The sequence below is a fragment of the Marmota flaviventris genome, chromosome 1, assembly GCF_047511675.1.
Source record: "Marmota flaviventris isolate mMarFla1 chromosome 1, mMarFla1.hap1, whole genome shotgun sequence".
Taxonomy (NCBI): domain Eukaryota; kingdom Metazoa; phylum Chordata; class Mammalia; order Rodentia; family Sciuridae; genus Marmota; species Marmota flaviventris.
Window position 1 is genome coordinate 187,379,762 of NC_092498.1, and position 15,270 is coordinate 187,395,031.

At 38.8% G+C, this 15,270-nt stretch overlaps 1 protein-coding gene across 8 annotated transcripts in view; it reads right to left on the reverse strand.

Annotated features, from left to right (window-relative positions):
• Nek10 (NIMA related kinase 10) overlaps window positions 1–15,270 on the reverse strand; it is a 186,602-nt gene that overhangs the window by 143,077 nt on the left and 28,255 nt on the right. For 4 of the 8 annotated variants that reach the window (XM_027932535.2, XM_034636993.2, XM_071609298.1 and 1 more), the window contains exons 7-13: window positions 14,232–14,310; window positions 13,122–13,189; window positions 10,602–10,681; window positions 9,914–10,000; window positions 6,623–6,847; window positions 2,871–3,010; window positions 841–902 (exon numbers count right to left, since the gene is read on the reverse strand). In XM_027932535.2, the coding sequence (XP_027788336.1) occupies window positions 841–902; window positions 2,871–3,010; window positions 6,623–6,847; window positions 9,914–10,000; window positions 10,602–10,681; window positions 13,122–13,189; window positions 14,232–14,310 (741 nt within the window). Of the gene's footprint in view, window positions 1–826; window positions 903–2,870; window positions 3,011–6,622; window positions 6,848–9,913; window positions 10,001–10,601; window positions 10,682–13,121; window positions 13,190–14,231; window positions 14,311–15,270 lie in introns of all 8 variants that reach the window. The other 4 variants (XM_071609305.1, XM_071609301.1, XM_071609299.1 and 1 more) reach the window with 2 other exon arrangements.

The following is a 15,270-nucleotide window of genomic DNA, read 5'->3' on the forward strand; positions in this document are numbered from 1 at the left end:
TACCTGCAACACTAATCTTATAGCTATTCTGTAAGTTCTTCTATAATGTCCCTGTATTATACATGAGAAAACCAAAACTTGAGTGAAGTCATTTTTTCCAGGAGCCAAGCCAGCAAGTAATGATGCCAGGAACTGAACCCCAACCCGGCCAACTCCAAATGCCCTGCTCCACCAACTTCCCTGGATTCACTGAGCTTCCCTTGGGAACTTTAATCTGACCCCTTAGTGACTTTTTATATTTTGAAGTTGAAGTTGGACATGTTGGTATTGACTTCCCCCTGTTCCAAAAATGTTTCCTCTTTAAAATTTAATAGGAGGTAACTTTCAAAATAAAAATGCACATCCAGGTTGAACACAGAGTGGAGTGTATTTGTGTATATATTTGCTTATTGACTTATTGACACACACTCATATAACTGTATGTGTAATGGATTAATTATTGTATTCTACTTTGTGAAATCAGCTTACTGACAGTAAATATTGTTTGGTGTGTCTCAATCAGCTTTAACTGAATAACCTGATGCATTCTTACTTAAAACAAGTGTTATCCTTAACTCAGAGTATCCCGTGTGCCCATATTTAAAGCAATGCAAAATCATTTTTTTTAAAAAAAAAAAAAAAGGGAAAATGAAAAGGACATCACCTAACATAGGAAGAAACAACGTCAATTGATCGCATGGCAGTCCTTCTGTGTTCAACTGAGTTAAAGGAGGAAGAAGAGAAATGCAAAAGAGAATTCTACAAGAAATATTAAAGCATTTAAAATCATATAACCTATGTCCCAGGGTACAAACTGCAGCAGAACGTGGGTTGATGTGACATGGGAAGCAATGCTCTCACCTGGACCACCTGGTGGGCGTTGGTGTCATTGAGGGCCAACTCAGTGAGGGCAGCACAGCAGGCTGGAACGAGAGGAAGCAGACCACAGTGCACGTCACCATGATGAACACAGAGCCATCAGTACCCTGACTGGCAGGGGCTCTGATAGCCAAGTCACTCCTCAAGAAACACTAATTCTCGTTCTGGCACAGCTCTGGAAGAAGGAAGTCAGCTCAGTGGCTTCTAGCTCTCCCCTCCTGTTATTCATGTACACATACGTCCCACAGCAGCCTTTTATTGAACACCTACTGTATACAAGAAGGCAGGGGTTGCATCTGTCTGGTTCATTATGATCCTAGCACTCAACATGTGCCTGGCCCTTTAACAGGTACTCAATAAATACAGTATAGTGGATGATAAATGAATGAATGCTTTAAATGGATTATCCAAACTGATCCTTATAATCTGGATATGTACAATGATCACCAGTCTTATGAATGGGAAAACTGGTTCAGAGAGGTTAGTAGACTAGAATGCACAACCAGCAAATGGAAGGGGCCAGGGGTCTGGTTCCCATCAGTCAGATGCTAACCCCCAGGCGCTGAGCAGTACACTTCCTGCCTCCCTGCAGCCTCTGTGGCAGCTGCTGGTGGCATTCTCCACTGAGATACTTGTCCTCCCAGAGGTCTCCTGGACTCCACTGATGGAGAATACCATTGTAGCGAGCCCTTGGCGTTGGTCCAGCACTGTGCTAAAGACTTCACCTATGTCCTTATACCATTCTCAAAAAAGTCTGCATTTTACAAGAGCTAAACTAAAGTCTGGGGAGGTTAAGGAAACTGCCCGAGGCCACCGAGGCCACATGGCCATAAAAGTGGGTGCAGTGAAAACTCAGACTCTACTCTTAATGGCTTGCTTTTCATTTTTATTTAGTTTTTCCTTTTATATTTCAGCATAAAATAAGCTCTGTAAAGTAAACATGTAGCTTAATGAGATATGACATACCTACATACCCTGTTCTGCCCCAATGAATACACAGGCTATTTCTAGCCCCCAGAAGCCCCCCTGTGCTCCTTCCTAGAAGTTAACCCTCCTATGATCCCATACATAGGTAACCACTCTTCTAACTTCCACCACCACTGACCTCACCCACTCTTCCAGAGAAATCCCCAACACATACACACATACACAAGAGCTCTTGCATTGAGACAGGCCTTTTAGATTAAGCAGAAATAGCAAGTGGAAGTGGACTCTTACTTCCCTGTCTTCACATTCCTGTAAGGAAATATTTCCATTCTCTAGAAGGAAACTGTAGGAAACAAAGACAGTCTGCAGGCTCCCTCCTGCCCCATCACCCTCCTTCCACCCTCGGCCACCTCTGCTCTTCTGCTCCTAGGCTCTCTCCACCCTCTTGATAAAACACATCGGGCCTCACTGCTCCCTTCCTGTGGGCTGATTTGAAGCCCATTCATCCCAAAGGCCAGGCACCCCTCTGCAGGGCAGAGACCATGACTCTCCAAGGTGGCACTACCAGGATGTGTCCCTGCACTGCTGCTCCTGCTTTCATGTGGAAATCCCACCCAGAGCAGCATCTTTCTCTGTCTGTCAGAGCTCATGATGTGGAAGGAAACACTCCCTTGCACTTGGTGTGACAGGTGTGTGCAATGTAGAGTCTCCTCTTAGGTAGAGCGTGTCAAGATCTAGAAAATTACAGGAAGTTTTGCTTTCTGGCCACAGATCAAGCTGCACTCTTTTATTCAGTTTTACAAGTAATGAAGCTAGTATTCTCTGTATCTTTAACTTCTATATTTTCTTCTCATTGAGTTCAGACTGTGGAAGCGAGAGGAAAGTTTGTTTTATCATTAATCTGCAAGTCCAACACCAGTACCAAGAAGTTTCTGGCATCCTCATGGATTTAACGTCACGAGTTTGTAAACTTATAAACGGTGTCCAATGAACACCATCACACTAATTTACAACAGGGAAGAAGAATGCAACGGAACAAATTACACAGTGTCAAATAATAAAACAAAGGACTATAACATATATACCTGCTTGAAGAGAGAAAGTATTTTCCTGTATTTCCCTAGGACTCAAATCTTCTGACAGATGAAGCTGCTGGATTCGGCCCGCGGCATTTGCACTAGACAGGCTCCCAATGGAGGAACGATCAGAAACAAAATTTCTGTCTCTGAAAAAGAAATGATATGTTGGCGAGGATGTGTAGGAAAAGGGACACCCAGACACTGCTGGTGAGACTGCAAATTGGTGCAACCGCTTTGGAAAGCAGTATGGAGATTTCTCAGAAAACTCAGAATGGAATCACCATTTGACCCAGCTATCCCCCTCCTCAGTTTATATCCAAAGGACTTAAAAATCAGCATATTATAGTAACGCAGCCATGTCAATGTTTATAGCAGCTCAATTCACAATAGCTAAACTATGGAACCAACCTAGGTGTCCTTCAATAGATGAATGGATAAAGAAAATGTGGTATATATACTCAATGAAATATTATTCAGCTTTAAAGAAGAATGAAATTATGGTATTTGGCAGAAAATGGATGGAGCTGGTGAGTATCATTCTAAGAGAAATAAGCCAATCCCAAAAAACCAAAGGACAAATGTTTTCTCTGACATGCAGACACTAATTCACAATAAGGTGTGGGCAATAGAGAAGATAGAGGTACATTTGATTAGGTAGAGGGGAGAAAAGGGAAGGGAGGGGATATGGGGATAGGAAAGATAGTAGAATGAAACAGACATGATTACCTTATGTACATATATGACTGTATAACCAATGTTTTCTTTTTCATGTTGTAGAAACAACATGTATCATAAGAAAAATGATAAATTATACCCCATCTATGTATGATATATCAAAGTGCATAAATGCATTTTACTGTCATGTATAACTAATTATAACAAATTTTTTAAAATTTTAAGTAAAGAAATGTTAATGCATAGACTGTTGGCCAATTTTCCTCCATGGTCAGCCCTTTCCTTATCCTGTTTAAAAATATAGTTTCCCCCAGGTCATGAAGTTTTCTCCTGTTCATCGTTATTCATTCACTTTCCAATCTATGATGACTGTCTTCTGTGTACAGTGTGAGGTGAGACTAACTAACTTCCTGCCTCCTCTCCCTCCTCTTCCACCTCTTCCTTTTTCCCTTCCTCTCCACTCCCTCCCTTTCTTGCTACTCAACAGACTCCACACTACCTACTGAAGAGACTGTCCTTTCCCCCTGCTCCAAGTGGCTCTCTGGAACTCTCCATTCTGCTGCAGACAACTCACTTGACTGCCTCTCGGTCATAATTATCCTGAGTTTTCTTTTTCAGTGAACTTCCAGTCCTTCTTTATTTTAGGAAAGTTCTCTTCTGTTATATCTTTGAACTTTTTTTTCCTCTATTTTACTCTCAACTTCAGGGAACTCAATTACCCACGTGTTGGACCCCCATCTTCTGCTGGCAATACCGTTCTCTGCTGCTTTGGCTCCCATGTCTTTCTCCTCTGATTGACAAGTGACTTCTTCAAGCTTGGCTTCCATTTTACTACTCCCAGTTTTTTCTGGCACTTTATTTAATTGCTCAGTCCTGTGACGGTTATTCAGCCCTTGTTTTCTTTCCCAGCTCAGTAATCCCTTCCCTGTCTCCCTGTCCTTTCATCTCTTCTTTAATCTCATTTCATAAATTTATGCTCCACTTATGGCCTCTGATAAGGTAAACCATCTGTTTTTCTATTTACTTATCCCTGACTTCCACAACAGATTGCCTGTCTTTTGTCAGCTTTGATCCCATTTGTTTTATATGATCAGCACATTTTTTTTTTCTCATTCATTTATTTGTGAATGGCAGCAGCTCTCTCTGGACTTCCATGTGCCCAGAGATAACGTGGATGGAGTCTCCTCGACTCCTTCCCATGCCATCTGAGTCCACGTGTGTCCTTCCTTCAGTGGACATGGGGAAGAGGGTGGGGCTGTGTGGAGGGACAGCCAAACTTGGTGATCTTATTTGTTGACATGATTATCTTAAAATTCAAATTATAGGAATTGCTCTACCTGACCAAGAACACACCTCAGAGTCTAAGATTGCAGGTAAAGGGATGAATGGGTTTCCTGAAAGCTGCTCTCATAACAAAGCCTGTTCCTGCTCAGGCCTCCAACACCTGGCAGCCTCCTCCCCTCCTACCAGCTCAGGCAGCCCAGGGGCTGGCACCGCTCTGGAAGGCTATTATTTATCCAGCTGGGATAATAAATTCTCCCAGAGCACCCGAGGCACATTAAATGTAGAATAAGAGTGAACATATATCATCTTCCCAGGGAAGAGTTTTCTAACACTGCATCATCAACACAGGCTGGAAAACGACTCTTTAGACATGAAAGAATCCTTTTCTATCGAGGATAGTTATGACTTGAGCAAATGCAGAAAACAGTGCCCTGCAATACACTCCACTCTGTGTAAGAAAAAGGCAGATTTTTGTCTTTGAAGCGAAGCCCAGTTTCATTATTATGGAATTTCATTTTATCACTAAGAAAATAGCTGCTCTCCAAGAACCACCCACAACTGCTGTAATAGGTTGACTAACCAATAGTAAATAAGAATATACCATTACCATCTTACGAACCCAAACAAAAAATGTCCTTGGCAATTGTTATTATTTTGGCCAATTATAATTATTTATAAACTTATCATTACACTTTAAGGTAATTAAAGTTTTATGTGATATTCATGAAAGGAAGCAGATTGTCAAGTTTATGATTTTTTCCCTTTATTTTGGTAATAACAGAAATCATTAACAAAGCTACTGCTTGCATCTCTGCCGTCTGTCTCTATGCTTTAGGAAGTTCCCTCAGAGAAAACAAAGTTGGTAAGGCAAAGTTCCACAGTATCCCTCAAGGAATGACATGTCCAACGTCCAAATACATTGATTTGACAATATCTAATTATATTAAAATTAGCCAAGTCATTCTGCTTTGGTTAGAATGGGCTCTGTTTACTTGCACCACATCATATCCATGCTTATTTTTAACTTTAATTCAGCCCTCATGGGGCTGAATTATGCTATATAATAATATTAGGTAATAAAATTTTCCAGTGGATGGTATGAAAGCATATTATTACTCAGTACTTCAACAAATTTAATTCATAAAATACAATAGTTACATTACAACAAACAATTTAAAACTATTTTAACAAACCATCCCTTCCCTATGCTCATGGCTTAGAATGTCACTACATTTTTTTATTTGTTTGTTTGTTTATTTGTTTGCATTATTGGGGATCAATCCCAGGGCCTTGCACATGCTAAACAGGCTCCCTACCACTGAGCTACACTCTAACCCTGAAAGACAGATGATATATATATATATATATATATATATATATATATATATATATATGCACGCACAAACATTTTAATAAAATATTAGTAATTTCTGTATTGGTTGGCACTACAAAGTACTTATACTGATTCAAGAAAAAGGTGGCTAGACAAAGGTTTCCCTTCGATTATTAGACTTCCACCCAACCCACCTCTGCAGACTGATGCATTCTGGGTGCACACTGGAGGCTGCTGATGGCAAGATAAATAGCACCAGAGTTCCCAAGGAACTGAAAAGATGAGTGTCCCTGACACCGATTTAGGGGATTCTTGTGACAACTATAAGTGACTCTGAAGACAAGAAATGACCAAAGAAACTCCAGAGCAGAAGGGAGCAAGGTGAGCATATGCCCGACAGTCATCTTGTCACAGGGTCTGCGGGCCTTCAACCATTAGGACAAAAGAAGCCAAAGCCCTCGCTCACCCTCGTAAAATATGAAGAAGCTGCTTGATGCCGCCCCAGGTGCGAATTTCCACACTGGTCTCGGGGTCTTCACAGACCTGGACCAGAATCCAGACAACACTCCAGAGTAGCTTCAGGTGGTCAGAGTGGAGCAGACTGAGGAGAACAGGTATCCCCTCATAGAGCTTCACCTGCTCCTTCACCTGGGGTTCAGCACAAAGGAGGCGAAGTAACTCTGCAGTTAGTCTGAAAAGCGGGTGGGGAAGAGGGGATCACAGCATCATGAGTTAAAAACTACATTCGACTATAGGTTATCATCTCATCACCACACAGAATATACTCTTACTTTTTTTTTTTTTGGTACCAGGGATTGAACCCAGGGCCCAGGAGTGCTTAACCACTGAGCCACATCCCAGTTCTTTTTTTACTTTAAATTTTAAGACAGGGAATTACTAAGTTGCTCAGGGCCTCACTGAGTTGCTGAAGACTGGCTTTAAACTTGTGATCCTCCTGCCTCAGCCTCCTCAGGTGCTGGGATTACAGGCATGTGCCATCACATACAGCTACTCTTACATTTGCTAAGTTATAGCTCAACACCCATTTCGGCCAGATCAAAGTCAAGTACTTTCAGCTTTTCCAGCCATGCCATGTCTGTCATAACTACTCTGCTATGCCAAGACAGCATGAAAGCAGCCATAGACAACACATAAAAGTGAATGGGCATGCCTGTGGTACAATAAATCTTTATTCACAAAAGTAAGCAGCAGGCCAAAAATAGCCTGCAGGTCAGAGCTGATGACCACTCTTTCATTTTAAGAAGATACAATTAACCTCACTGGTCTAGCTACACATCTTTGGCAGAAGTAGGTGCTGAGTAGAAACAATGTGACCTATATTGTGCTAAAGGGAAATGAAATAGAAAGAGCCTTATTCTATCCCAGCAACTCAGGAGACTAAGATAGAAGGAATGACAAGTCTGAGGCCAGCCTCAGCAACTTCATAAGACCGTAAGAAACGCAGCAAGACTCTGTGTCAAAATAAAAAGTAAAAAGGAAATTAGCTCAGTAGTAAAGTATCCCTGGGTTAAATCCCCAGTGCCAAAAATAATACATACAAAATATAGCTTTAATTCTAGTCTTTAGAAACTTACTAAAAGTTATAAAAATAAGACATTGAAAGAAAATGTCAAAAATCAACAGTGCAGATAAGTTAGGTACAAAGTCCTCCGTGATTATCTGGAGAATCAAATAAAATGATGGTAAAGATAAAAGGTTCAGCTGAGTCACAAAAACATTATCATGATAGATGTTCATGGAATTATCCACAGTCCTGCAATCTCACATTCTACACACTGTACCTGGATGACATCATTCATTCCCAGGATTACAAACACTCCCCATACACTGACATCTAGCCCAGGCATTGCTTGTATGGCCCAAAAGTCTTAGCACACAAGTGTTCTGCAAGTAAGTACCACACTATGTCTAAAGTCAAAATCATTATCCTCTCTAAATCTCTTCTTCCTCTTCTGTTCTTGATCTGGACTCACAGTACCAGAATCTTTTCAGTTTTCCAACCCAATAGACCTCTCCTTCTACACCCTGCCATTGCTGATCAAAAGCTTTTGGTGTCCCCTATTTCCTGGACTATTGTGGGATTAATTCTCTAGAAAGTCAGGCCAACTAGATAATTCTAATGTTTCTCCCATCCTTGGGATCTTTGACAATGCTCAAGACCTAAGTGCCTCTGTCATCTACCTATTCTCCTTCCCATACTGTTCCAATTACTTTCCCCCAAACCAATTTTCCAAGGCTCCTCTTCCACCCAAAATTTTTTGCTATGATGTTAAGAACATATGTTCTTTGATAAACAGTATTCTTTACCTTCTCAAACTTTCTGCACCAGACATTCTCTCCTTGTTATAAGTGGCTCTCAATGTGCCATGTATATTCCACACTCCACCCTACCTCCACATGCATAGCTGTCAAAGAAATCTTTCAAAAAATTAATGTGATCACACTTAAAATCTTTCTGGGAGTCCCTATGATGTTCACACTAAAATCCACATCTTTATTCAGCACACAACGCCCATCGCGACCTGAATAAACATGTCATGTTGCCTCATCTATGAAATATGGGAAATAACAGGTTTATTGTGTGGATCAAATGAGCTGACACACAAAAGTGCCCAGAGCACAGCCTGGCATATAGAAAGCTCTGATCAAAAACCAACTGCATTCTTTACTCATTATTAACTGTCTGTTCAAGTTTTCTGGCACTTTCCTTCCTTTGCTCCAGTTCATGCACCGAATTTCATGCCTCCATGTTGGAGCACATTCTATTTTCATTGGCTCTCTCCCTCTGCCTAGATATCTCCTATTCCCTCCAGAAAACCTGGCATGGACCTTCAGTCTCACTGGGACATCTCTGCTATAGCATCCCAAAATACCCAATGCATCCAGCTGCAATGAATCTAGTGATTTGTCCATCAGCCCCCGCCCCTCCCCTCTATTATGCACGTGTATCCTATTCATCTTTGGTTTTCCAATACCTGGAACGGAGTCTGACACCATTTTTGCTGAGTGAGAAAGTTGAGATGTCCAACTTTGTAAGCATATAAACTCTTATCTATATTTAATGCTTTTGTAAAATAAAATATTCAATCAGATTTGAAGCAGAAATTTTAAAAAAAAATACTATGAGTTAAGTGTCAGGACTTCATTACCTGGGATTTCGGTTATCTATCTTGGTTCTTTAGAAAATTATGACCTATTCAACTAAATATAAAATGATACAGATTGCAACTCAGTTTAAACACAGACTTATCTGCTCTCTGGATAGAGAAATCCTTTAGAACAAAATGCAGCTCAGGTGAAAATAAACCCCTTTTATTCAAGACTGAGTTATAACAAGTGATCCCAAAACAAATTAGTTGGTATCTCAATTGACTCTACTTGCCTTAAGCAAAATGGCTTTTAGCAGTCTAATAATTTATTCCACTAAAAAATAGAGCCATCTTGGAATTTCTTTCCCTTAAAAAGTATGTAAATAAGTATAAGAAACTAGAGTATTAAATATATACTCGTAAGACCATATAATTGTATTCTATGCCCAGATCTAGAAGTAACACAAGATGAAAGATTAAATCACCCTAACTTTTTGCACTATTTTCTTTTATATAAGCTTAAACAGAAAAGCGATGGCCAAGCTGACTCAGGATATTCAGTTAAAATGCACCTATTATGACATAATAATCACAAGCATTTGAAACAAATATAAAAGATTAATTTTTCCAACTATTAGCAAGCCTACCTTTTGGAAAGCAAGTCATATTCATGCAAAATCATCAATAGGTTTTCAACAACATTGAGTTCACTTATCTTCTCCCTACATTCTGGACTACAGATTTAAAAATATTAGTAACTATTAAAAACAAACTTTACTACATCCACTGATTTAATAGTCTAGTTCTCATATTATCTTAGAAAGAGAGAATAGAGAAAAAGAAGAAATCATACGTTGTTCAAAAAAAGGCCACTGATCTACTTACTGGCATAAAAGTGTATTTAAAGCTCTTTTATTTAAAACAATGACATCAGTAGGAGAACAGGTGTTCTTAAAAAAATTTAAGGTCAAGAATTTTTGAAAGTGAGCTGTACGTTAAAATGAATGAATGCACGGGTGAGAATAAAGAGAGAAAGAAGGTCGGGGAGATTCAACTAGCAAAGAAATACGGTAATTTTGAGAGTAAAGTAACTGAGGTTGAATGAAAAGATGTGGCCAGTAGCTAAGGAAGAAATTGAAAGATTTAAAAAGCAATTTGCCTTTCCAACTTAAGTTTTAAAATGATGTTTTCCATCCTCTTCAATATATAAAAGTTTCATGATTACTTTTCAGAAATTGTAACTAAGCAGGCGACAAAGCAATTGATTCATTTTGCATTGCTCTCATTTAACTCACTCCAACAGCAGAACTGGGAAGGATATTAGAATATGCTTACCTTTCTGCTAAGCTTGCCAGGGCCAGAAGAGCACCCAGTAGGACATTAGTGTCCCGGGCACCAAGTAAATTTACTAATGTCTGAAAAGTTAAAAAAAAAAGTATATATAAGGTTTAATGGTTTAACTATAGAAATTCTACAAGCTCTTGAACACTCTAGTACTTCCTTGGATCACAGAGGCTTACATTATTTTTAGTGTTTATTTTTTGCTCAGTTTTTAAAAATATGTGCATACTCAATTGAGTGAAACTGTCCATGCAATTTTATAGCATTTCCTTCTTAATCCACTAAACTTTTTCCATAAAATTGTCTTTATAAACAATTTTTTGTTAGTAGAATAAAATTACTTTTTGTAATAGCTTTACTTAGACAATAATGAAAAATGCTTTTCCCTAGCAAACTATTCTTTTAGTTTTTAACTTTTTATTTTAGGGCTTAACCTTAAAGGGAGTTTTGCTAAACATTTAAAATATCCAGTTCTGTCCAGGCATGGTGGTACGTGCCTATAATCCCAGTGACTCAGGAGGCTGAGGCTGAAGGATTGCAAATTCAAAGCCAGCCTCAGCAATCTAGTGAGGCCCTAAACAACCTACCAAGACCTTGTCTCTAATTAAAATATAAAAAATGTCTGGGAATGTGGCTCAGTGGTTTAGCCTTCCTCAGTACCAAAACACATAACAAAGCAAAAAATAAATAAATAAATAAAAGGGCTAGGGATAGAGTGGTTAAGTAGCCCTGGGTTCAATCTCCAGAACTTAAAAAAAAAAAATTTTTTTTTTTTTCATCTCCTTACCAGCAACTCTTGGGAGTAGCTCCTTGTATATCAAATTCCTTGCACAGAAAATGCAAGGGACCAAGTTAGGTGACTGGCTGATTCTCATACTTCCTCTATTTTCATGTGCCTAGCATTTTGCTCAGCACCACTGTCCCCTCCTCTGGGAGAAGTGAAAATGAGAATACTGGTTGCAGTCAGATGTGGAGAAGTCACTCTGAGCCACACATGGCGCTAGGCACTTTTCAAATTATGGAACTATTTTTCAGCAGAAATGTTGAAACTTTTCATCCTCCAGCAAACCAAACAAAAAGTATTAATCCTACCCATTTCGTGTCAGATTTCTAACCAATGTTGAAATGGCATCACTCATACTCTCAGGCATTATCTTAAGTAACATGGCTTAGCTGGAAGCCTTCTGAATCCTGCCAACTGTCTTCCCTCAATGCTCACTAATACAGATTCTTCTATCTTCTCTCTACAATTTCAGAATTCAGAGCCCCCACCCCCAAAAAAATTTACGCCCCACACATATTCCAGGAGAGAGCTACAATTTGTGCAATGACTACAAGAATGATTTTTTAGCTTCCATTATGCAGATTTCTCCCTTTATAATTTCTTTTTTTAAATGAAACTATTGTTATTTCTATGATCCCTTCTCTTTTCTTCTCTCATTTCTTCTGTCTCTAACATGTTTCCCAAAGTTCAATCCCAGAGATATCGTTTTCACAATTTTTGGCATGCCCACTTAATAACCTTAATGCTAACTCAAAAATTTTATTCAAATCCTAAATAGAATAAAATTTAGTAGAATAAAATTACTTTTTGTTATAGTTTTACTTAGACAATAACGAAAAATGCCAGATGGGTATTGAAATAAAAAATGTTGGGCTGGGGATATAGCTCAGTTGGTAGAGTGAGTGCTTGCCTCACATGCACATGGCCCTGGGTTCAATCCCCAGCACCACAAAAAATAAAATAAAATAAAAATGTTGACCTAATACGATCTAGAATCATCCCTAGACCATAAGCTGCATGTGCTGACACATTTTAGACAAGCTAAGCAGATTATTCAAACCGGGCTCTAGGCTACTACCATCCAAAGAGTTTTGTTACAAATGTAAATTTAATTTGTTTTGATTAAACCTGCATTCACCTATCTTAAAATGTGTATCTATGTTATCCTGTGCTTGTAATACAATACCATCTTAGGAGGTTGCACAAAATTGCCTGTATTCATGCATTGACCTATGGACAATGGTAAATTCATAAGGTTCAAACTAATAAAAACCTATGTGACATACAGAATTTATTTATAAATATGCACATGTACATACATTTTATCATTTTATTTGCTTATTTTTGTTCAATTATTTATAGATACACACTAAGGAGCTATTTATATATGGCCAGATTTTTTTCAAGTAACATTTAAATCAAGCAAAAAATTTTAAGCAACAGTTAAATTAAGCCACAAATTTTGTTATTAAAGAGGTCTAGAAAAAGAGAAAAGAACAAGAGAATATGGAGAAATCTTCATTACTGTGTCTACATTTACTCCTTAGACTGGTAAAGACTACAAAAGGGTTGGCAGAAAGTCAGAGTTTTAGGCTGGGTTAACAGGTTCATAAATTATGAGTCATGAATTGTGAATGATGTGAGACTTGACCACAAAGGCTCTGGACTTGGCCATGTGAACTGCTGTCACATACAGAGCCAAAGCATTAACTCCTTCAGGACCCACATACCTTGTGAGCTCCGCTTGTGGTGACCCATTCTCTTTGATCTTTGACGGCTGCGAGTTTTTGAAAAATATCTGGGAAGGAAAGAAATAATTTTTCAAAAGCTAAGAGAGATCTGGAACTTAAAGGAGGCAATACTCAGAGTACTCAATACTCAGAACTCATGTCTGCAGTACCGGGGATGAGCAGAGAAAGAGCAAATGCGAACACAGGTGCAAAAAGAAACAGGAGAAAAAAAAGGAAGGAGAGGCACGGTTCTTTTTTAACCCCAAGAATTACCTGTCAAGCTCAACAGGATTTATTTTCTAATAATATGGTAAAAATGAAATATAGAAATTCCAAAAAAAGGCAAACCTCTCTTACTGCTTAAGATCGATGGAGTTCTTTAACATCATTACAAGTTCAATGCAATTCCTGTGTTCCAGAGATCTACTTGGAGAGATGTCAACTTATGAAGAGGGGAGGGGAGGCCAGCAAAGTGATAGGCCTGGTGAGGTTCCTCAGCTGAGGGAAACAGCTGTCCTCAAAGAAACTTTCTGGTGGTTGGGGCTTGCCACAGACCCATCTCCCCTGCACCTGCCAGTCAGTATGCCATCTGCAAACAAGCAGAACCAGCCTGCTCACCCAGAGAAGAATGGGCCAGCATCCTCAACTGCAGGAAGGCCTGCCGCTGGCCAAACCTGGATGGGAGGGAGGTGGAGCAGGGGATGGCCTCGGCAGAGAGAAGACTGAGTGATGAGTGAACACCTCACACAGACCAACATCCTCATATCACTGTCCTCATATCATTGTCTTTTATAGATTAAAAACTGAAGTCTCTTGACATTTTAAAAGAAATCAAAAAGGCAAAAAGATTTTTACTAAAAATTTGCTTCTATGGAAGCCTCTTTACATGAAATAAATGATGCTTTCCAACATAAAAGTTACAGCTCAAAGTCTTCCCTCTGGGTATATTTTGCCTCTGAATATAACAGTGGACGTGGACTTTTCAACACCCTAACTGTGAATGAAAACATTCGTAAGTGCTCAGGGTTATGTATTTCTCTTGCTACAAATGACACACAGCTTATAACAGCAAGTCCATAAAGTTGACGTGTCCCTGACAACAACACTTACACGTCATGTTGACCAGCTTGTCCACACTGTGCTGCTCTTCTCCGTAGCCCAGATACTCGTTGGCAACCATCTCCATGTACTGCAGGAAAGAACCCACACAGTGAGGGACCAGACACGCAGTTCTCAAAATGACCTCTAGGTGGCACAACAGATTCACCAAATACTACTGGGTACTCCTAGGCCTGTTTCACTCAAGGTCAAAAAGTGGTTGTGTTTCTGGATTCTTAGTCTTTTCTTGCATGTCCTAAAGTTGAAGGAGGAACCATCTAAAGATACTGAAAACTCTCAAAAGTTGAAAATGACTTGTAACTGAATAAGTTCATGGTGTAATTTAGTATCCAAATACAAGATACATATAAGACACATAAGATATGAAACATAGAAATTTAATTATTTTATGTACTTTTAATTTAATTTTTATAATACACTGCATATATTTCATTAACTTTATGTTTTATAATGTCCTAAATTATATCTATCCAGAATACAGGCAGATATCAATAGTAAGAATAAGATGAGATAGTCTGATAATTGTTCACTGTCAATAACTGATAATAAGAAGATCCCTTACAACATAATCTTATGAAAGATTGTTTCATTAAATGAGGTAGACATCTAGTCAATTATAATTCTTAAAAGCAAATATTAAACAAGAATCAAACTTCCCAGGGATGAGAATATAAAATAAAATAAATTTAATTCTATATTGCCATTAAACTTAATTTTCCATTAGCAATTCAGAATGAGTTTGCAGGGCGTCGGGTTTATTATAAAAATTATTCTTTCTGCACCCACTACAGGTTTTAGGAGACTGGACTGTTCCAACTCAATGATGTGCTTAGAAATTGTATTTATTAATTTGTTTATTAATTCACTGAATTTCTCAGCATATATTCATCTGCTTACCCCCCTTGGTAGTTATCAAAGCAGAAAAATAACAAAGTCAAGATCATTTTCCTTATTTCATTGTTTATCTGTTAACATTTAATGAGCACAGGGATTATGTTTGTGGGTGAAAGAGTTTTGAACATCTTGATGT